This window comes from Cuculus canorus, chromosome 11 (assembly GCF_017976375.1).
Source record: "Cuculus canorus isolate bCucCan1 chromosome 11, bCucCan1.pri, whole genome shotgun sequence".
In the NCBI taxonomy this organism is placed as follows: Eukaryota; Metazoa; Chordata; class Aves; order Cuculiformes; family Cuculidae; genus Cuculus; species Cuculus canorus.
In genome coordinates this window covers 5,417,119-5,441,362 of record NC_071411.1, presented here as the reverse complement: position 1 = coordinate 5,441,362, position 24,244 = coordinate 5,417,119, and the positions used below count along the sequence as shown (strand labels likewise).

Below are 24,244 nucleotides of genomic sequence, written 5' to 3'. Positions count from 1 at the left end.
GTTGATATTTTGAATGGAGCTTTAATGGACTGATAGTTTCAACAGTTTTTACGCCATCACATTCAAGGGTTTCTATAGTAATTGCTATGGCAACACTGATGCACAAAATGTTCCCACTGGAACCCTGCTGTGAATAATAACTGACAACTGAAAACATTTTGCTTTTGCATCTGAGTTTAAGTATCCTTTCAGAAATAATGGAAATGGTGAAGGTGTTGTTTTTCCTTACTGAATAGTAAGTCATTCTACTACATAAAAGTCCTAGGTATTATGAAAAGTGTGTTTGGTTTGAGAGTACCTACGCCCTTTGAATATCTTGCTGAAGTATTATCCCTCAGACCAACAAGGACTGTTAGAAATACCGGGTGTAAAATTTAACACCAATTTCAAATGTTTCATGTCGTAAAGAAACTTCCATTGCCAAATATGTTGTACAAAATCTTCTACTTGGGAATTATAACTTCACTTCTGTTAATGGTATTATTTGTTATGTAAATGGCGTTACATAATTATTTAAGATAAAACTGTCTTCATCGCCTTCTGACCTCACTGTGCGATGAAGATCAAGATCACAGAAGTCACGTGTTAGAGGTCACTATTTGTTGACTCCAGTGTCTATTTATAAATTGCCTTCAAAAACTCTTCTGATTTTTGCAGAAATAAATTTGTCAGTGTTTGTATTAAACAGAATATCCTGATGTAGAGGATGCACTATTTATTGAAACTGTTTGTTGTTAAATCTGCCTCTCCTCATACATGTGAACTGGCCTTTGTGCATATAGTTGCCTTGTTTGTATTTATTTCACTTCCATTCAGAACAAAGGGAAAACCAGTCTGGTGTTTATGATATGAATAAACATTTAAACTTGAAAGCATTTTAAGGCTTTATTTGGTAGTTTTACTGTCATGGAGTAAGACAAAATGCTTATGGAGCTCAGGATTTATGGCTGCAAAAGAAATCCTAGTGAGTGATACTAAACAAGGCAAACCAAAATAATCAATATTAAAAGGACACTTCATTCTTTTAAAGATTTAAAAAATTGCATAAAAGCCTAATTAGAAAAATTGTAAAGATGGCTTTGTCAAATATGAGCAGGAAAAAAGTTTTCTTAGCCTCAGGGGCTGATAGTCGCTCTTACAGTTTTTTACACAACTTATTGGGAATTACTCTGCAGATGGAAATTAAGATGAAATTGAGGGGAAATCACTATTTGTTTTACTTGGATTTCCGCAGTGTACAACCTGCTAATAATGCAAGTGAAATGCTTAACAAGTGAAGATGTTTTCTTAGATCTAAATGTTGCATTGTTTGATATTGATGACTTGTACGCAGGTATCGCGTATTCCTTTAAACTTTGATTCAGGGTCTCTTGTAGTTCTTTTTGGTGCACATAACACAACCAAGTTCAAAAAAGTAACTATACTGTCAGCTTGTGAAAGAAAACTGGTTGTATGGGTACATAACTGCTACAAATGCTTGCTTGTCTACAGATGTTTCAGCTGTGAGTATTTCAAACATTTTGTTAAGCATAGCTGTGTTTATTGTATCTATACATCTTAGCAATGAAATGAACTGGCATTGTTCTCTCCCAAGTTTCATATTCCCCTAAAAGAAAAAAGGGTGTCCCATTAGGCGTTTCTGTTTAAAACAGTGTTTAAAGGGGGAACAAAGAAGTCCCAAGTCATGGGACTTCAACTTTCTAAATAAACAGCTCTAGAAACAGGGAAAGGTTGTTTGGCAAAGTTGAAGCTTTTCCCTCAGATGATATAAATATTGAAACTCATTCCCATCAAAGGTTTTATTAGTGATATGTTGATGAATTCCTGACTTTTTAAACTCCTTAATACTTTATTTAGCTGACAGTGCTCAAGGTGTGGGAGAAGTTCCGTTGCCCATGTTTTCCTTATGTCATAGCAAAATTTACTTGTGTCCTGAGCAGAGTCTTAATAGTTGTAGAATTTAACCTTTGGTGAGATTTTTTTCTGAGTTATTGAACTGTATGTGACAAAGTCGGTAAATGGCATTTGCCACAACGGCTTGCAGTCCTCTAGGTGTGGCAGAGGGCAGTGTGGGCATGAAATTATTTTGCGGAGGGTGGTGATGGGGTGAAGGTGGGGTCACTGCATGCTAAAGTTAAGTCATGGGCATGATTGCATACACTTGGAGTAGTTTATTCACTCCAGTAGTGACAAGCCTGTTATAATCTTAAGATCTGTCTGGGTCCAAGTTACGGGAATGGCTCTTGTCACTCAATGTAAAACACTTCCTCATGCAAGAATCATTTTTCTCAGTGAAACAGTATCCTGAGAGTTACGATCCTTTCTAACTGGTCACATTTAATAAAAGCAGGTTTCTTCCTAGGCTGACTGGCTTAATGCCATACCCTTGAGAGCTAGGTGTGAAAAGTGTCATCTAAGCTCTCTGAGAGGTGTGCAGGAGTTTTTCACTTTTCAACACAGAAGCCTCTGATTTGCCTATAGTCTTACTGACATAATGATCCTGTTTGACAGTTTTGTTACAAACCTACATTTTTGACCTTTTCAGATGAAATGCAAGCTATAATGCAGAACAAGATAGAATTGCAAGTGAAGGGGTAAGGAAATAGCAGTACAGGAGTTATAAATTCTTTTATTGGATTGACTTGTCCCCAGATGTTACTTGTTTTAAGTAGTGTTGTGCTCTTTATTCAGTCTTTGTGATCTTTCTAAATGCCTGTTAGTGAACCACAGCTTTGCAGGAATTCATATTTACCTTCAGAAAGAGAGCCAAATGATGTGAATCCAAACAAGAAGGATTTTCAGAGAACACCTGTTTCCTTTATCATGAACATAATGTGATGGCACTTGAATGGTTGTTTTGTGGGTATTAGTATCTTCTCCAGGGGCTAACTAAAAATGCTGTTTTGCTTGGATTTCACAAACTACTAAGAAATTCCTTGTCTCTTTTGTCTGAGTGAACATTTTGGTTTCTGTTTGGCAAGTGAGTCACTGGTATAGTATAGAAGAGAAATAGTATGTGAGATTTCAAGTGGAAGACACAGTGTTTTTTATTAAGTAGATCAAACCATGTTTGTTTTTCCTGCTTTTACAGAACATTAATTTATTATTATCCATAGCTTCAAGCATGTAAGACAATAACTGTTGTTCAGAACTGTTGTGCAAAGTTAAAAAAACTCTTGTGTATCTCGGGCTTCACCAGGTATACCACTTTGATTTTTTTTTTTTCTTTTTTTTTTGGTGTGTGTAATGTAGTATTACAAATGTCGTGATATGTTAAAATAAATATGCTTTTGTGAACGATATATCAGTGTACACTTTTGATACGTTGAGCAGATGACATCACAAAGAACAGTGATGCTTGTGCCAGTGATGACTTATTATTAGCAAAAATGTCTGTACACCAAATATTTTACACCAAAACAGAAGGCAGGAGAAAAGACCTAACTATTGCTGTCCTGAGTCTACAGAAGAGAATCCGGGACACAATTATTGAAGTCCTTCAGGATCTATAAGCAGCAGGAACGACTCCCAGATCTTTCATGTGTTAGTGCAGTGCTTTAGCTGCAAAACATCTGTCCTGTTATTGCTGGATGGTGAGATTTGACAGGCAGTCATTTAATTTGCTGCTTTATAACCAATGTTTTGTATTCCTGTTATTATTTGTGATCGCTTTGGTAATTTGTATAATTGCATGGTTGGAGTTGCGGTGTGCTCAGCACTTTAGGTCCTGCCACCAAACTATTTTTTGGTTTTGTCAACTTAACAGGTCTGTCAAGCTTTGATCTGACTTCATGTGTAAAATCTCAACAATGTTTGCTTACCTTTGTAAAGTAATTTAAGGTCTTGCTGGTGAAAAGCGCTCACTAAGAGCGAAGTGGAGAATATTATGGTTACTTTTGAGAAATAATTGTACAGCGATAATTATAGGGTGGAAGAAAGGTTTTTTAGAATGAGTAAAAACTGAAGTCAGCTTTTCTAGTCTTTAACGTCACACACAGGTACGGCCAGCCTGCTTTACGTTGGTGCTTTGAGTAGCTTCTCTGTTAGGATTAAAGGTTCTTTAGTATCCCCATCTAGTACAGCTGGCAAAGTGCACCTCACGTGACATAATTGCAGCTTCATAGACCCACACTGTTCAGGTCAGGGTTTTCTCTTCTTGTTGAAAATCAGTAGGACTAAGAAGTTGTTGTCAGGCATCAAGTCGGTGCTTCTCTGAAGGCGTTTAAGGCTGCTATGTCCCTCAGCTCTCAATCTGAATTAAAACATTTAAATAAACTGAAGAAAGAAGCCTATCAGGAGTACAGCCGAGGAAATCTAAGGTGTCTTGGTACCTGAAGCCTGTGTTTTTCTTTTTTTCCTCCACTATCACTCTGTTATTGATATAGAAAGTATGACAGCTGAAACACTTTTTCTTGTCTCATCTTGCAGGCCGAAACAACAGCAACAGAACAATTTTTCCTTGTTTCCTTCTACCAAGGGCTGGAATTTCAGAGGGGTAAGTTTGGTGGCGTTTTGTTCATATTCTCTCATTTTCTCCTGCTTCTTTCTGCTGCAGTGTAACTTTGTTGTTAAAACATGATCTGCAAGTACTGAAATTGTGGCAAAACATTTATTAAATGGAACTTTTAGCATTATGACTTCCTGAAAGGCTGTCTAAAAAACCAGCTTTTGTCTATGTGATTGGCTGACTTAATTATGAGGGGTGGTGGAGATAATTTAATGTAAGTGGGTTAATGTGTGATTTAGAAAGAAAAACAAATCATGTGTTTTCATATCTGAAAACGGGAAAACTCAGCTGGTTATGTACTCTTTTAAAGTGCTGGTTTGCTATAGAAATCTGTAAAGTTGCTTATTGAAAACTTGCAGATGTGAATTTTGTGGAAGTACAGTTGGAGAATGATAGCAAATATTACATGGATTTCTTACAAGGCAGAAGGGCCTAGGTTATATTTCTGATTGGCTGAGGAAGGAAATTCAGAAGCACGTGTTCTCACAATAGCTGAATGAAAAGACACATGGAAAAGGAAGGCAAGTGAAACTGAGAACTTTAATATTTGTCAGCGATATCAGAAGCTTTTTATTTATTTCTTCAGGTTTCAGAGGTGTGCTTCTTTTGCAGATTAATTCTTTCAGAGAGTCTTGTTGTCCCCTCTCTGTCCCCTATGTCCTGTGACGCCTTCTACACCATTTGTTGAAAAACATCATGTGATCTTGGCTGTGTTCAAACGGTAGTGGTGTGTTTGCTGTGTGTGTAAGTGCTGTAGCTTGGGATGTAGTCTAGGAGGAGGAGTTGTCACTGCTTGTTGTATCTAAGCCATAGTATTATTGCAACCTTTACGTCAAAGGAAGGCTGGATCTGACTTATTCATATCTATGTATCTTTAAACATTTATGCTATTTATATGTTACACACTACAAAAGAGGATCATTGCAAGAGGTACAAAAAATAAGAGAAGAAAGCAGTTAAGCACCAAATTGCAATGTCGTGTTCATCTACCTATTTGCACTTTGCAGTCAGTTCACTGGTTTTAAATATCTCTGTTTCGTGCTGATAGAGTAGGCATGTTTAAGCATCCTTGAACATACACCAATGTAAATCTCAAAGTAAGATAAAGAACATGCTGATACTAAACATGTACACAAGAAACTCCTCTGCACTTCTCTCTTCCTTTCCTTACTTAAATTTAGTTTATCAGAAGAAACTTTTCTGTGGTGGGTAGCTATTTTGAGCCCCATGGTTAGAGATCATATTTAGTTATCTCAGCAGAGATTTCCATGTCAAGATAATGTATGTAAGTGGGGAACAATTTGTGGCCAGGGCCACAAAGAGTAAGAGTGGAATGAGGCAGTTCTGAGGCAGGTCAGTAACGTACATAAAGGAAAGAACAGCACAGATATTAGCACAGAGAAGATTGGTATTGATCCTATTTTTGCACTGTCTTCTAGTTGCCGTTAATCCTCACTCTTTCTTTGCATCGCCATACCATACTTCCCTTAAAACCTTGATGCAGATAGAAGGCTTTCCTCAGCACCAGTATTTAGTTCTCATACGTAAGAGACAGCAGTTTAATATGCTGCTCCTTGTGTATGTAGAAATAATGTGTTGTGTTACCATGCAGTGCAGGAAACAGTTTTATTTAATAAAGCTTCCCCTCAAATGAGGATTACACTCGTACAGTCATGCATACACGGTTAGAAGATGTCAGGATTAAAGCTTCTGTGGTTGTTTCACAGTTATGATACAGTCTTGAGTCACGTATTTGTGTATTTTTTTACCATAGTTAAGAATATTCAGGCTTATTTATAAGAAAGTTCTGAATTCAAGAAGACTAAGAATCTCTCCTGAGGAGTTCCAGATTTCACCTTGTTCAGCTGTCTCCCCTTTTGCTCCCTTAAAATCACCCACTTTCTGGTTTTGCTAACAGGATAAGTTTCTAAACTTGGTGAATGGTGAGCTCATGTTACTGAAAGTCTTCAAATGATTTTTTTTCTAATGAGGCATTTAGGTATGATTGCAAAAGTAGTGGTACGTAGTAGTCCCACTGTTGATGTGATGATGGTGTGGATGGCTGTGAATACCGGACAATCAAAAGAAAAACAGTTACCTGGTTGATGAAGAACATTCGGTTTGGAGGCATAACTGAAGAGGTTGCTGGTTTTGTCTGTGCTTATTGCTGCTATTTCTCTCTGCCGTTCCACAAAGAGACAGCATCATTTCCTGCGTATTATGAACAAACGTCTGAAGCATTATGACAGTTTCTCTACGTTTTTTCCCCCTACACACCAAATTTGGCTGAAGAACTTCAGTGCTAAAAGTAAATAAATAGTGACATCTAAACCAACATTTTCTACTTGAAATAGTTTGAGGCATGGATTTGGAGTGCAGTTGCCAGAAGATTGAAGATAATTTACTGCAACTAGATTTCTTCCTCTTTCCTCCTTTGTTGTTTCCTTTTTAGTTTTGCAAAAGCATTGAACGAACCGGTCTGCAGATGTGGTCACCTGTGAGAAAAGATCATGTAATTTATGAGAAACCTCACATAAAAGTGTTCTAAACATCCTGAAGGTCAGTTTTAGATATGTAAGTGGTTTCTTTGCTAGTTTTGCTGCAAGTGTGTTTGTAGAGAAGAATGTCTTTCATGCCAGATGGAAAGAATACCACACTTTTTAGACGGCATTTACAAACTGGTATGTTTGTTTTGTGTAGGCTGGCAGACTTCAGTTATTCCCTCCAGGGTGCAGGAATCTAAACACGATAAAAGTTACTAAAAGAGAAGTTATTTCATAGCTTTAGCTTGGTGATTAATTACGTAAGTTACATAATTGCATGCTACCACATAAAGCACCTCTTCATCTCTCCTGGATTCTGACCGATTTAATGTCTGTATACACTGAAACTTGTCTGTATAAGCAGTGGTGTTGCCCATAATACACCTTTATCAGAAGTGGTATCGGACAGGCGTTTATGCATACTTGCTGAAGTAGAATTATGCACTAATGGCTCTGGATCACATGTGTTTAAATACCATTATCTTATAGTATGACCAATATGGTTTTTAAAACACAAGTTATCATATGCATTAATAAACACGTGGTTTTATGGTAATGTACTTGTATTTTGTATGCACAATTTAAATAGTTTCCTCTGTGAGCTGGAGCAGGGGACTTGACTTGCATAATTGACAGCATAGCTATTATATTATACCTATCATGACTTTGCAGTCAGAAACTAGTTCCTTTACGAGTCATAGACTGCTCCATGTGGGGGAGTTCTGCTGGCATCCCTGCTCTCCCATGCCTGCTCCGGCACTGTACGCTCATCCATTTCCCTCTGTCCAGAGTTCTTTGGTTTCTTCTCACCTCCTGCAGTAGGTTAAAGAGACGCTAGGTGGATGCTTGATCCCTGGCCTGTCTCACTCCCCTCTTTATCTTTGAAAAGAAAAAGTACAAATTCCATATTACTTTTTCTAATTTCTAACAGATGATGTATTCCTATGCTCCATTGTTCATTTTAGATTTCTTCCTCTTCAAGTGTGTTGCAAACTCTTCTGTTTCAGAGTTTAATTGCCCTAGCACTACTGCTCTTTTGCCGTCTTTGTTCAGACTTTCTTTTACGCTGCATTTGTGGAGGTGCTGTTGTGCCTCTGTCTAGCATTAACCTATCTTGGGCCAGAATGTGTCTGATACCCGATATTAGAAGTAATAAGAAGTAATTCTGTAAGTCTTTCTGCTTTAATGTATCAGAAGATGGATGCTGTAAACATAGAGCCTATGTATAACGAGCTTGGTAGAAGCTAAGTGTCTCTGTAGCCTTGCAGTTCTGTCTTTGAAGCATTGCAGGAGCAGGGAAACTATTTCAGACTTTTAATAGGAGTAATGTAGGGGGCAATAGGAGTGTTTAAAAATTCCCTTCCATGATACACAGTTTGTAGATCAGAAGACTCGATTTTAGAAACTACAGCAAGTAGACAGTCTGGACACTCATTTTCATTAGTAAAAGAACTGGTTTTGATGTCTCCATGCTTAATCTATGGGCAGAGTTTTAAACGTTTGAGCTTATTATTGGTTTTGTTTTTGAACAAACCATTGGAACTGCTCTTGATTAGTCACTAGACTAATTTCTCTTGGAACAGCAAGGTTTATGTTGGCAAACAAATAGAGATGCTATCAGAAATTCATTGTGTGGCATTTGCGTAACTAGATAGCAGTCAATTCCATCTGCAGTTCCAAAACGTGCTTCAGCATTCTCATATTCTTAATGTATACGCTGAATATAAAAAGCAACTTGGTGTGTCCAGCTGACTAATTAGACAGTTCAGAAGAATTCAAGAAGGGATTATGCCGAACTGATGCGCTGACTCAGCATAGTTCTTACAATGATCATTTTTATGCACAATATATGATGTTAGGTTAGTTGTGTCATGTCAGAATGCTTTATTTCAAATTTCAGCAAAATATTATTTGTGGATATACTAGTCCTTAGGTCTGTCATAAATAGCTGTATCTTTTTGTAGGACCAAAAGTGTAAATTACAAGGTTCTTCACATACAGTTGTACTTGAACTTGTGCTGGAGAGATATTTATGTTATTTATAAATGAGTTAGGTATGAAGGAGTGTGATACAGGCTGGTCGTTAGACTTTGCCAGGTTTCTAGTAGTTTGGGACTCAGGTAGAAAAGCATGTATATGTTTTATGTGCTGTTACTGCCCATGCTATCTAGAGTGCGCTCTAATGCTTAGGAGTTTAATGCTCTAATGCTTAGGCTTTGCCATCATTATTTGTATTGTCAAGGGTAGATATTCTGTTTATTAAAGCTCAGTTATTAATTCCTATTTTGATAATTTTGTGATAATTAAAATAGTGTGATATCCCCCATTTGGTAACATTTCCTGTAGTTTCGTGTTGTCTTTTCACACAATAGATGTTTTCTCAAAAATTGCTTTGTGCAATCATTTCATTAACATTGTAGGGCTTTATTTTATGGATATTTGTAAGAGTTTTATAACAAGTTTATTTTTGTTCCGGGTGTGGTTTGTTATTTATAGTAGAAATATTCTGTATATGCTATAAACCTGTCACACCAGCTATTTTATACATACAAACAATACTGAGCTTGAAGCAACATGTGATAAAGTAGATAGATCCAATTGTCATTCTCTTTGGCTGGGTTTAATGTTCTGTTACATAGCAGATTTCCTGTCTTTAATCATAGATTGGGTGTTACCTTGTACTCCTGCTGTCGTTTACCGTTCTTTTCTTTGTTCAACAGCAGATAAACTTGACCCGTGTTCAATTTAACTCAAACCAAAATCTGCCATTTTCTTTGTATTTGTTTCCCTCCACCCAACCAGTCGCTGCGCTTTGTGAGCACATGATGTGGAATTACGGTTTCCTATGACTTTGTTTCAGAAACTTGTAATGGTTAACAGGGTGATGCTGTTATCCAGCTGAATTTGATGTCACTCAGTCTGAGTAATCAACCTTTTAGAAACAAGTTGAAGCTATATATTGGTATTTTATTGATGCTACGCAAATCAGAAAAGGTTGAACAGGATAGGGTCAGATCAAGAGTGAGGTGTAAGGTTGTAAGATATGTGAAGTAATTACCTTCTATGTATAGCTATATAGAGTTAAAATAATTTGTAGGGTATAGAATATTTAATAAAAAGTGAAATATTGCTACCAATTAATTTAAACAAAGGAAAAAGGACAATAACTCCTGGTTTAAAAATTCCTTTTATTGTCTGCCTAGGCATGTTATATCTCAAACTTATGTATTTATTCATGTTTTGTTTCTTAGAGCCAACTGTCATTTCTAGTTGTTTTTCTTCATTCTGAGACTGAGCTATTAGCCTTGCACATTAAAGAATCTTCAGTTACCTGTAAATAACTTATTAAACCAAGTTTTGAAGCACTTCTCTTAGAGTGGAATTCATCCTTGCATGATATGAGCAGGTAAAGCTCTGTTGGTTTGTGGAATTACTCGGTTGCAGCAGCTTAAGACCCAAATTAAATCCAAGTCCCAGATGGGCCTCATGCTTTTCAGTGCTTAAAGTATTGTGGAATACTTTCAGTGGAAGTAAATCCCATAATTTATTACACAGTAGATACTTATTTGTGATTTCTTTCAGCTTCTGGTAACTATGACTCCTAATTGAATCCCTTTTTAAACATAGAACGGGAAAGCGTGTAATGCTGAAGGTGCTACAGAACGTGTGCTTTCTTTAGCAGGTCAGTCTCGATCAGTTGTTCTTGTCTAAAGAATGATTTGGCGTGCAAATATAAGAGCTCTCAAGGAAGTATTATGTATTGCAGTTTGGAGTATGAGTATGGAACCTAATCCTCTAATTTTACTGACTTCAAGTTCTCAGTCATATTCATGGCCAGTGTGTATGTGTCCAGGGAATCATGTAGGAGCAAATGTGCAGCTTTGAAACTTCAGGTGGGCTGGGAAACTTTATGTCATTGAGTTAGCAACAGTCTTACTTGGTACATTTAAGGCAGCAATAATTGCAAGTTGAATGCTTTCTTGATGCTTAAGGCATGTAGCTTTCCAAACCTCAGTGAAGATTCACTGGGTTTCATAGGGTGCAGTATGTAAAGGCTTGCTTATCTAGATTCTAGAGAATTAGCAAAAACGAGTTTCTTTCATCAGTTATATCAAACTATGACAGTTAAAATTGCAATTTGCAGTGCCTTAATCCATCCTCACGGCAAAATTTGGATGCTGTGCCAAGCTCTTCTTTGGGCCTTGATTCTGGGCTGATACTAAAACGTTTTGTGCTGTGTTCTTGCTGTTACGCCTTGGTTAATTTAAGAACTGCTTAGCAGATCCCTTAATTTTTGAAATACTGAAAGTTTTCTGTGAACTAAAGGTTTGAAAGTTCCACCTAGTGTCTACCAGCTGTTTTGTTTGGAGGCATCTACATCTGGAGATAGTTGTCTGCCCCCCAGTTCACAGCCTGTTGCTGCTTTTTGAGACAAGAGTTGCACAGGTGGAGATGTATTGTTTCAGTTACTGAGTCTCAAAACCCACAGACACCTACCTATTATTTTAAAACCATGTTAATGGTGTCTTTACCACACTGGTGCCATTCACTTAGCAATTTTTAAAACACTTCTCCTGTTTAAAATATTATACAAAACAAGCTGTGAGGAAAAACCATAACAGAGAGAGACAGGACAATAAATATAACTCAGCTTCTGCCACTTCTACTACACTGCATGACAGGAAGCGAGAGCAAACTGTGTGGCTGCATGGGGAGGAGTTCCTGCTGAAACTGAAGGAGAGACATAGGGACTCCTTTGTAGCAAAGACTTTACACTGTCAACGCTGAATATTAAGAAACCTCCTAAACTCCGAGTACAATACGAAATACCTCATGGTGTGGTGTTGCTTTTTTGTGCACCATCAGGTAGGTGTAAATTGGAGATTGTTTTACTTTTCATTGTTTGTGTGTGTGTGGCATTGTAGTAAGTTGAAAATGTACAGATAATGCTTCCAAGCATGTCAGGATTTAAAATTGGGTATTAATGAAAACAAAATATCGCTTAGCAGGAACGTTTTGTTCTGTAAGGAAAGAAATTAGTTAAAAGTTTAGATAATATACTCTGATATTCCCAATGGGATGGATGACGGTTTGTTTTTCTCTGTATATTGGTAGTTTGTTGCTGCAGGATGGTGGGTTTATGTTTTTGGTTTTGCTTTTTTATAATATGCTTGTAAACATTTCTGTCTCCTAGTGTGAAAGTGAGGATTTTGGCTGAAGCTAAGGTTTAGATGGCAACATTTATAGCTATTTGTATAAGTCCATGCATTGATAAAGTGGAGGCTGTAACAGATCTTATTTACAGTGTTTTTACAGTACATACACCTCCTGCAGAGCAGAATCTTTATGTGGTATCAGCTGGAAAACTGGGGGCAGTTTTAGACATTTCTGTCCACGCCCTCCCAAAATGCAAGGTTGATAATAACTGTAGAAAGCACAGCCTAGTTTAAAGGAAAATTTAAAAGAATTGGTGCATGTTGTGTGTAGAGAAATAAGACTTGATACGAGGTACAAGTATACATTCGTCTTTGAGTGTGCAGGAACAATTATAAAGTTGGTACTTGTTCTCTGTATTTGCCAAAGGTAGCACAGGAATAAGTGGGCTTATTTTATAGCAATGAACATTTAGGATAAATATTCTGGGGGGAAATGCTTCCCAATTGTAACGTTAATTAAGCAGTAGAACAGAGTACACAATTATATTATAAAATCTGTCATTTCAAACTTTTCAGCATAACTTAGCGCTGCAGTGTCCAGATTGACTTGTTTCACATGTTGCAATGGTTAGCATTTAATGCTTGACTATTATTAATGATTTGTGTGTGGCTTTGTTTTGAGCTGTTAATAGCACGTGAATAAGAGTAGTTAGTGCATTAGGGTCTCAAGTGCACAAATCTGATATCTAGCTTTGTAGGTATAGTCATAGTTTATAGCATCTTTCCACTGACTGGAAAATTAGAGAGCTCCCTCCTGTTTAGGAGGCAAAGTTGTATTTAAAAACATTTGTGTATGTTGAATAAAATCATACCTCCAAGTTCTTAGAAGCACGTGGTAAAGGTGGGGGCCTGTAATGTGTGGTGAGCAAGTCAAGGGCCTAAATCCAATGGCCTATACGCTCTTGGATTTTCAGTGGAAAATGTGGCTTAAGTATACTGAAGCTTAAGAATGGATTGTTAATTGGAATACAGATATTTTTCCATTTTCTGTGGCAATATTCAACAGCGAGAGAGATGATCTGTGATAAATTTATTGCACAGCATGTTTTTAAGATGGAATGCTTTATGCAGTTCTGACTTAAATTGAGTTTAAGAAAGGTAAAGCAAAATTGCAACACGCTTGGAAAATTTAAGACTATCAGAGAAATGAAGAGCTATTCAACTAGTGCAAATCAGTTTAATAGATGTTATGTGTGAATTCTCAGTTTTGATTAAGTGGCTTAAGAATGGCACTGATGATTAGTAACTACTGTCTTTTTGGATGTACTTAACATGCATATTTGCTGTGAGTATATATTTTAGACATGATTCACTTGAAAATTTATATTGGAAGGACTCACCAGGGAGATTGATGGTTGTGAAGTAAAATCACACAGAGTGTTCAGCAAACGCTAATATTGCTGGGCTTGCTTTGAAATCTTTTAAGTTGGATGCAAATTCTGTGTCCTGTTTTATATGCTGTGTCCAAAATGGTTGAAATCGTTATCTCTGTGTCAGTTTTGGTTGCAACTGTGCAAAAAGTTTTGCAAAAATAAAGTAAAGAATCAGGAGTCACAAGGATATCAGCAAATATCCTGTAAGCCTTGTTTCCTGAGAGAGTGAGCTAAAGTGTTGGGGTGTGTATTTACACCTGTTAAGCCCAAAAATAGATATGGCAACATGTAATTTAGTAAAAGTTGTATTGGCTTTATCTGCAGAAAAATCCATTTTGGGTGCAGCTATTTTATTTCTTCTGTGTGATGCTGAAGAACACATGAGGTGCTTAGATCAAAAGCCATGTGCAGGAACCTGTCTGTGCTTTTAAAGATACAGTAGCATAGTGATGATGAATGCGGGAGACTGGAGGAAAACAGACTAGCACTAGAGTATTAGGACATCAAGGGATTACTGCAGTTTATGGAAATGTAAGGCAATTTAATGGCATGTAGAAATCTAGTTCATGGGAGTTTTTTCATTCTTTTGTATGTGGTTCAGGTGCTGTATGCAGTACCAGTAATCCAAGCTCTCTTTTGCAATGAGAAGCTCCATTGGATTATTAAAACCAACCAAACAATAGAACCTCCAAACCTAAAAACTAAGTGATATTTAAAAATAGCAAAATGCTATTTGAACAAATTGGCTTTTCAAGTGAGAATATTTCATTGTGATTTTTATTCCAAGAAAAAAACCAAGGCACATACATACACAGATATAGTGGTTTTGTCAACCAGAAGTGGTGGTTGACAGCTGTGATTTGGGCGACTGCAGCCGGTAAAGGTCGTTGCTGTCCAGTCAGAGGAAGTCCCCATGCCTTCCAGCTCACAAAACCTTCGCTGGTGGAATGACAGCATTAAAAGAGCCTAGCTTTGATTAATCTTACTTTTACAACTAGACCTGCAATAAAGTCCCACAACATATACAAGTAAGGCTAGGAACTGCAACTTCGTCACGTCAGCCTTCCAAAGGAATACAGGGATTATTTGCATGCTGACTGTTTACAATACTTGGGGGTACAAAGAACTGGATCTGACAGATCCCAGCTGAAAAGTGTTTGACAAGAACAGAAGATGAATCTAAACCCTGTATAGATTCTTTTAAATTGCATCTTAGTTTTTATTTATAACCTGGGTGAATTTAGAATCCTTAGATATTGACTGTGTTAATTAAAAGCATAATTTATGTGGCAGTCTGCAAGTTCTAACTGAGAAAGGATCATATAATAAAGACTGCTGTTCACTCATGTAGCAAAGAACTACAGAGGAAGAAGAAATAAAAGTATGTAACTTACTTTTCTGAATCTATGTGAAAAAATGTTTAACTCTGCTAGATTCCAGAGACTGATACTCTCCCCCGTCTTCTGAAAAGGGGAAGGAAGAAGGTTAAATAAAGATAGAATAAATACCAGTCCTCAAACAAAGCTCTGCTGATCCTTGTCCTTACAGCATCCCGTACATGCACACCCATTTCCTGTTGTTAACATTAAACACATTGAATATAACTTTCATTTCATTGTTCACTTCAGTGTTCATATAAAATGACATCGACCGGAAAATCTCAAATCCATCACAATAAGCGCTGTAGAAATAACTCTTGCTCTCTGTGCTCAGGGGAAGGTGAAAGGAGTTGCCATTTTGTCTGGCAGAGATGTGAGTGACTCCTCAGAAGTGCTTAGATACCTCAATTTCAGTGCAAACGCATAAGTGCCGTAGAAGACCTCTTCACCATTTCAGAGTTTTCTGCTGTGTTGTAATGGATTTGTAGCAGAGTTTGCTTTTTCATTTGTTTGTTTTCTTGGGACATCAAGAACAAGTGAGTTCTGTTACTGCTACCAATTTACAAAGCACCTGCCAGCTGAACGCATGCAGAAGGGGAAACAGAACCAGCAGAACTTGGTGTGAACTGTGCAGTCGAGTCGTCTCTGACTGTTTCTTCCTCAAAAGCAGCAGAGCTTTTGTTTAGATTTTTGTGTCACTCTTGAGAAAAAGAAACCTGTAATGTCTTTGAGCAGTAGAGGGCAGCTGAAATATGTGTGGAAAGCATTTTTATAATAAAACTAAAGAATTTTTTTCTCTCTTTAGAGCTTAAGCAAGTTGGTTTTTCCAATATAACATGAAGAACTGTGATACTGGAATGCAGGGTAATAAGTTCTGATTGGAAATCAATGTTCTGAACTTATGGCCCTCAAAAGCATGCATGAAGCATCATTCAGCTTAAAAAAATGAGCTGTGCTCTGGGAAAGCTTGCTTTAAAATGTTGTTGTCCCCTCATGCCTTCAAGCTCATAGAGTTGTCAGTGATGTGGCCACGGAAGTGGAAGGTAAGCAGGGAGGAAGGGTACAACTGGCGTGAAGGAGAGTGGTAGACTGGTAAAGTGAAAAGAGGGCTGGCCGTAAAAAATGACAGAAGATCTGTCTTTTTGAATGAGCGTAAACTAGGGAATGAAGGATCGCTTGTTTGTGGAATTGTGATTGGTTAGCTCTGAACCAAATTTAGGAACAAAACCATATTCAGCAGGAAATTCGGGGGTTTCTAGCTGGTTGTTGCAAACAAACGTGCATATGTGGTTAATAGGACATGGTGTCCCTCTATGCAACCTTGTTAGAGCTGTGCATTGTATTAGCAAGGCCAAGGCTCTCTTTTTTCCTTGGCATCTGTACCTTTATTTCATCTCAGACTCTTGAATGTCAGTGCAGCAGTAGTGTGATAAGATGGGAAATGGGTAGTCCTAGTTGAGGTTTATTCTTGTTTGACTATCATGAGCATTCTGGCTTGAAACTGAATAATGTGATGCCACTGCTGCCTCTTCTAGTTTGCTTCTGAAGTCTGCTTTGTGATGTTATATCCCACCACCTGTGGCAGGAAATATTAGATTAGTGATTATTCAACAAACCTTAGAGTCTTTCTATGATGTAGAAGGTCTAAAATAATTGTGTCCATGAAGATACATTGTCTTGAACTATTATTTATTTTGATGCCAGTCTGTGTGCAAACATGTTTCTGAGCAATTAGAATGGATAGATGATTTAGCAAAAGGCAGCGATTCTTCTGAAAAGCATTTCCTTCCCCGTCACAGGATGAATTTTTTAATCAAGGTAGTTTTGTGTATCTTTGCATTTCATCTCCCAGGTGGTAAAATATAAATCTCTGGAATTGATAGCTAAAACCCTGTGATGGAGAGAGCATGTTAATCTGGTCTTCCTGTAACAATGTCTTATTGCTCTAATTCCTTTAATTAAATCACTGCTTTAATATATAATTGGATATCTTACTTTCTCATCTCCTGCGAGATAATTATTGAGAACAACTCTTTCCTGCTGCGTTAAGACCAGGAAGTGTTCTGTCTCTCTAACTGTGGTTAGAATCACAGCTTTTCAGGCAACAGTATCACAAATATGGATCAAGATTCAGAGATGTTATACACGCGCAGTCATTATGATCTGGGGACATAGTTTATTTCTTATACTTTTTTTTTTATTTCAAAAGACATACCCACCCAGGTGGGTTAGCAAACACTTTTTCAGTCTAGAGGTACACGTTCATATTCAATGAATGCATCTGTGTGATCAGTGAGAAAACACAGGCACTTCTCTGTAAAGAATAGATACTAGTTATTGGAATACTTTTTTTTATGTGGTTATGTACACTTTTTTTAAGGTCTACAAATATTGTGCAGAAAAGAGGAGTTGCCAAAGCATTGCAAGCTGTCCTTGTTTTCACAGTGAGGCAAACTGTTTCATAACATTTTTCATATTAATTTGCTTCAAGTACATACAAATTCTAATAAAGAAATGCAGTGAGATAGCAGGTGGCATCTATCCATTGCTCATAGCCTGCTATGGAGTAATTGCAGTATGCTTTGTTTAATGCAGTGCTGCAGTATGACATTACTCATGTCAATCACGTACACTGGAGATGATGAGTGATCATGTCTAGTATGAGGATAGCATGCTACTTTTTGAGTGGATTATTTTTAATATTATTACTTTGAATTTAAAATAGAGGTTGGTTCTGTTTGGATAGTTAAGTATAAAATTTCAGGAATAGTCACTTTAACAGCTTTAATGTGCTTTCCAAGAACAGTGACAGAGAATGCCAGTGGTTGTGTCTCTCAGAAATTTATCCCTATTTCATGGTATTCATAAGATGTTGGGGCTTCTTACAGGATTTTGATGAAAATAAAACCTGATACAATCTCTAACTGGACATGATTCGATTAAAACAACACATACACACAGTATATTAGAATGTGTTTATGTATGCTTCTTCAAGCCATGTAGTCCTAAAAGAACCTATTTTATTAAAACTGGTGCTGCTACAGCTATAGATAACAGTAAGAGATATTAACAAGAACTAGCGATAGTCTGTGTGCGAGGTAACAAAATGGAATTAAGAATTCAGTCCTTTCTCCCTAATGCTATGCCTGGGCCAGTGCAGGTGTCACATTGAATACAGATTCACACACCGTGGATTTTGGCTGAACGCAGTCATGTTATGATATAAACGGCTATGAAAAGCCTACCATAATGCATAGGGTTTGATACGTTTATTTGTCATTGAAATAATATGTGCGATAGATATATGAACCTCTCACAGCACGACTTAAATTCTCTCAGGAAGTTCAACTTCATTAATACGCCACTTAACTGATTCCAGTATTTGGGCTATAAATTCATTTTATTGTCAAAGATCCTTGGCTTTGCAGTGAAGCTTATTCCACTATGTTTGTGTGTGATGCATACAGTCCTTAATTGCATAACTCTTCTGGGTTTGTCCTAAAGCTGTCACGCTATACTTTGGGGATCTTTTGTGAAAGGGACACACACAAAATTGTCGAGATCAAAATGGTGTGTGGTTTGAATTATTTGTTGTGCCCTGTGATTTAAAACATAAAATGGAGAACAACATTTAAGGGGTGATTTTTTTGAATATGAGAGAATCAGAGGTCAGCCGTGTTGTGCTATGGCAACAGAGGCAAGACTTGTAACTCCTTTGGGTAAAAGATCTTCACAAAGAGCAAGGATTAATTTAATGAGCACCTTATGCTCCCTGCACAGTATCCACTGTTATCTTTGCTTCTAATCCACTTATTATGAAGAAATTTATCTAGTAGCTTGATTATTGGAGGGTTTTTTGGTTGTTTTTTTTTTTTTGCCATAATGTCCCTCACCCCCATACAACGCTGATAGCTGTTCAAACTCTTAGAAAATTTCAGACGTTAATCTTGCCTGCAGCGGTTGATGGTATTTAAAAATTTCTGTAAGAAGGTATTTGTCTTATGTAACTGCTGAGGGAAACTTATATGGAACATAAACAGTGGAATCCTTGCAAAATTCCGGAAAACAAGAGTAGTGTAGTGTCCATGTTGTTAGGTATATTTTTTTTTTTGTGTGTGTGTATTACTTTTCTCAGTAAGTAGAAGAGCTAAAATAAAGCGAGGAGTGATCCTTTGATTAGCACAATAAAGTGTAAGACAGAGCAAGGAATCTACTTTGTGGAGGCTGTCCCAGACTCATTCAATATGTAATTGCTTTTCTTTCAGTTTACCAGTCTTTCCATCGCTTTTGGCATGTATTTCACAGCTGATACTGATTTTTTTTTTCCTCACGAGTGTATAGAGTTTTAGTTATATAACCAGAGAGGCCGTCTCTAATAAGATAGGAGCATGTTGGTACTTACTGCTGACTTCATTTTGTGTTGTGTGTTACCTGAACAGCATTGCCTTGGGTACTTGTCCTCATGGCCACTGCTCTGTCTGCAATACCTTTGGGTTTTGGACCCATAGACCTACTTTGAATGTAGTAGTCAGAAGCCCGCAGGTGTCTGTTATGTAACTTTGCTTCAACAGAACAGGATGTCCTGTCTTATTCAAGTTCACTTTAATCCTGTAGCCTTGTTAGTATGCCTGTACTTCATATTATGTAATTTATAGTCTCAATCGGCTTTCATTGCAATTCGCCTGTTGGAAATGCCACATTCTGTGTTAAGCTGTAACCATGTGACCTGCAGTAAGAGTCTCATAATCTGTTATTTAACAAAGGAGCTACCGATTTGTTGTGTGTGTGGTCATTTGTCACACTCCGTTTACAATGAAATTGCATCTATTCCAGTTTAGAAAACATTTGTTATAGTTTCAAAATACGTAGTATTTATTTTAGGTAATAAATAATTAATAACCTCTATAGAGCATTGGAAATACTTTTTTTTTTTGGAGTAGTGAACTTTATTCTAATGTTTTGCAGACTGAGGCTTAGGTTTACTCCATTTTTATACTTCCATAACTAAAGGCATCAGACTTAAGCCAACACCAACCCAAGCTGTGAATCATCAGTTAGGATAGATTCTGATATTCCAGATCCCCACACCATTTTTATTTACTTTTCCCTTGTAGAAGTCTGTGTTCTCAATCATAAACCCCTTTGATTTGATTTAGCCTGTGTCCGCTGCGTGGAAGGGATGATACCTTCTATAGTTTTGTAATTTCTCGTTTGGAAAGTAAAGACTCAGCATTGACTTAAGTAGAATCAAATATAATGTTTTGAGAAAAACTACAGGATATGTGCATTTGTATCTACAGAAGTCTAATGAGGTTTGAAGAATAGTCTGCAACACTTTCACACAGGATCTCGGGAAATGTTACCCTCTCAGCAAACTACTGACGTTACAGATCTCATCCCTGTTTTGTTACTTTTCATGGTGAATTCACATTAACTATCCCTGGAATCATAACAGAGTAGTTTATGCCTTGGAACCACCTGTTCCCCCCCACCCCCCACCTTATAGAACACCACTACAGGATAAACAAATATGCTTAGTATTGTTTCAGATGTTTGGTCTGGGCTGGTCCAGAAATTTGTGTTCTATTCTGTCCTTTAACTTGTGGCTGAAAATCTGTCCAGTAACCGTAAGAGTGATTTGTCTGTGCGTAATCTGAGGGTGAAGAATTACTTTTCATAATGCAGTGTACTGTGCTGAAAGAACTCATGATCCAATTTCTGTTTCTGAATAACAGTGGTGTTAGAACACAGCTGTCCTCGACTTCAGAATTATTATTTTCAGACAAAAGTGAGAAAAGTTACTTCCTAAAGGTAGCAAACTTGTATGTAAATATGATTGCACAAGTCAAAGATCTGCTGAAAACTGGTAGGTTAATATAAAAGTTTCTGCAATACAGTTTAATTTAAAAGAGCATGAAATACAAACATCTGGATTTTATGATAAATATTCCTTATCTTTGTTCATCAAAGAAACAGTTCTCAGAGACCTTATGCTTGACCTAGTAGATGCAATGGTTATTTTACTGCCTTGATGGAATAAAACCTCCAGGCTTCAGAAGAGCTAGGAGCACAGGTACTGGCGAGGGGGGATACAGATTTTGTAGCTAACTTTTCATTTAATAATGAAAAAATAGCTGCACAATGTACAACTTCTGTCTTTTAGCTGAACTTTCCTTATAGGAGCTCTGTATGGCATCTGTAAGGGTTTTTTTTGTTCTTTTACTTGCTCGTCTTTGACTTCTGTAGACTGGAAGCTAAATCCCAGCTATTCTCATGTGTGAATGCTTATCTCTAGTTGACAGTGGAAGATGACACAGCTGGATAAATAAGGACTGTGTGTTCTGTGACTTCTCTTGTTTCCTAAATCTTCGTGGCCTGTTAAAGGAAATGTCATACTTATTTGAAGAGCATGAAGAGTAATCTTGTGGTGAACTTGTGAAATGACGTAAGGGAGGGCAATGCTGTTTTCCAAAACACAACCTGAATATAGAGCAGAATGCAGTCACTCACATAGATACTGAAATCCAAATATATGTTAATTTAATTCCTGCAGTACATTTCACCTATTATCCCCATTATGATGTAATATTGACTGTCTTAGAATAGTATGTAATTGCTGAATGTATGTTTTGAAAAATCTAAGAATAGGCTTTTGACACCAAATATGAGTTCCTCCTCCTGACAGTCTTACTAATTACAGAAGTTCGTATCAAGTGCCATAGTACAATTTTCAATATGCAATAATTACTGAGGCTTTTAGTTAGGAGTTAATTTCTTGATTGATGTGAACCTAACTCTCTTTGAGCAGGAAAAGGAACAGCATTTAATTTAATAATGTGCTAAACAATAGCTTTTCATTTTGTTTTATAGAAAAAACGAAAACAGAGTACTCAAGATGAAGATACATTCAGTATCTGCAGCCTGGATACAAGTGTAAGTAATTTTGTTTTCCTTTTTGCCTTCCCTCCACACCACCTTGAACTAAAATTTGGCTATTATGGATACTCTGGAACTAACCTGTTTATCTTTTCCGTTGTACTGTTTTCAACTTGTTCTGCTTGCTACTAAAAATTTCTATTTGAAAGAACTCAGAGTGACAGTTTATTGTAAAGCAGTGAATGTCTTATAGGTAGTTCTCTTAATAAATAATTTTCAGGATAAACAGGCATTTTGAATGCAGGACTTAAAGACATACTTTTATCCCGTTGCATGGCTGTATGAAAAATTGCATTTCAGTTCTGTCAGTGGTGGTTAATGCTGGTGTTGTGAAGCAGTGTCATGTGATATTAATATAGGTGTGAGACCTGCATGTGTCACTGCTGAAGTGATCCACACATCACATAGAGCTATGCTACTCTATCACACACTTCAATGTGAAGATAACATAAGAAAACTACTTTCTGTACAATTAGACTGTTTCCAACTTGTTAATTTTTTAATTGTTTCTGTAAGTAAAGGTGAAATATTGATTTGTTCTGTTATTTAAAAAGAAAGTACTGTGGTGACTGATGTCTGCTTGCTTTAAAAGTAAGCTTTAAAGGCCAAACTCTCTATGTTGGTTTTGGTGGTTGTTGAATCAAAGTACTGGTGAGTGTGATTACCCAGTAAACTGCAATATGTGGTGTTTTTCATGTAAAGTTGTGACATAAGGATAGACCAGCACTTATCATTTTGTATCCATGGAACTGAAATGGACTAGGAAAACTTACCATTCCTTCTGGTCTGTGTATCATCAGTTTCAATGGTTTGTTTACAATCAGCTGTCAAACCAGTTTTCCTTTTTGGTAGACTTCTCAGGTAGTACAGAGAGAAAAAGTACAAAATAGAGTCTAAAAGCTGCTTATTTTAGCTGTTTTTTACTTCTTAGCAAGTGTCAAACTTGCTGTTAGCAGGGTGAGGAGTATCAAGTGAGGATATAATGGGTAGTGGCATGCATTGTATCAGGAAGTATGGTCAGTTTACGTGAATGTAAAATTTATATAAATACTAGTTGATTTATCATGTTTGCTTGAGGTAGCCTCAAGCCTGTCACCATGTTTTTTCTGTTATCAGAAATACTGATTATCTTATGCTGCACAGCCAGACAGAATACACTTTGTCTTGTGTCCTTGACACTTACTTTGCCCTGAACTTCTGTACATTGTAATGCTACAGTTTACTATTCAGCATGTGATACCATGTTCTCATGACTGATAATAACTGGTGTTAAGGCTAGTTTGCCTCTGGCTGTGACAGAAGATTTAGGCTGTCAGGGTGACTTCATTTGAGAGGCAAAGTGGCTTTAGTTTGGCAAATCAGCCTGGCATGTGACCTTGCAACAACACCCTCAGTTTTTTTTCGCTTTAGGTAATGGCTCAAGTGTGCCCATCAAAAATTTGGGCTGTTGACGTTAAAAGAAGTTGGGCTGGAAGAATTACACATTTTCTAATGGTTTGTGTTCCGGGCAGTTAAACTGTAATCATCCTGGTAAAGGAGGACTGTCGCTTTTGTAAGATTTCTGGACGTGACAAATAAACATTTGATTTTATTCCCATATTGTATGTTACTGATGGATGGTGATAAAGACAATGCCGGATATGCATCTAGATCAAATACCTGCTCATTTTTTTAGTTCTAGGTGTCTCACGTTATTAGAAAATATTACAGAGTCTTCTAGGTGCTCTGTGCGATGTTGTAGTGTGAAAAGGGCAGTTGGAATCCAGCAGTCTGTGGCTGAACGCTTATCATCTGTAGAAGCATTTTGGTTTGTGCCTGTGCTTAAAAAGCACAAGAAAAGGAGACGGGTTAGAAGATGCCATTTATGTTGGAGAGAGAGCCTTGTTTTTTGCTGTCTTGTGTTTTCCCCGTAGAGAGCCATATTCGACATTCCAATTAGAGATTTTGTTATAGAGCAGGGAGTTGGTTGTTTTGGTTTTTTTTCTCATATATGTGAAGGCAAATTACAAAAAGAAGTGGTTCATACCTCACAGAAACCAGCCGTGGTTACTCTCTGCTATTCATATACAAAGTAACTTATGCCCAAAAATATGGAGATGGGGCGAGAGGAAAGAGAAGTATCTGGAATAATCAAAAGCTTGGAACACTTTCCATATAAGAAACAATCAAATATACTGAAACTTAGATAAACTGAAATGAAATATACTGAGGGGATGGGGGAATAGTGGCTCATGAGTTCTGTGACATACAATCAGTGTAAGGTTGTTCATTCTCTTGCAATTCAAGACAT

At 37.1% G+C, this 24,244-nt stretch overlaps 1 protein-coding gene across 4 annotated transcripts in view; it reads left to right on the top strand.

Moving 5' to 3' along the window:
• ARHGEF3 (Rho guanine nucleotide exchange factor 3) overlaps positions 1-24,244 on the top strand; it is a 104,010-nt gene that overhangs the window by 21,172 nt on the left and 58,594 nt on the right. For 3 of the 4 annotated variants that reach the window (XM_054076676.1, XM_054076678.1, XM_054076677.1), the window contains exons 3-4: positions 4,429-4,495; positions 21,889-21,951. In XM_054076676.1, coding sequence (XP_053932651.1) covers positions 4,429-4,495; positions 21,889-21,951 — 130 coding nt within the window. Of the gene's footprint in view, positions 1-4,428; positions 4,496-11,771; positions 11,917-21,888; positions 21,952-24,244 lie in introns of those variants that run through there. The other variant, XM_054076682.1, reaches the window with a different exon arrangement.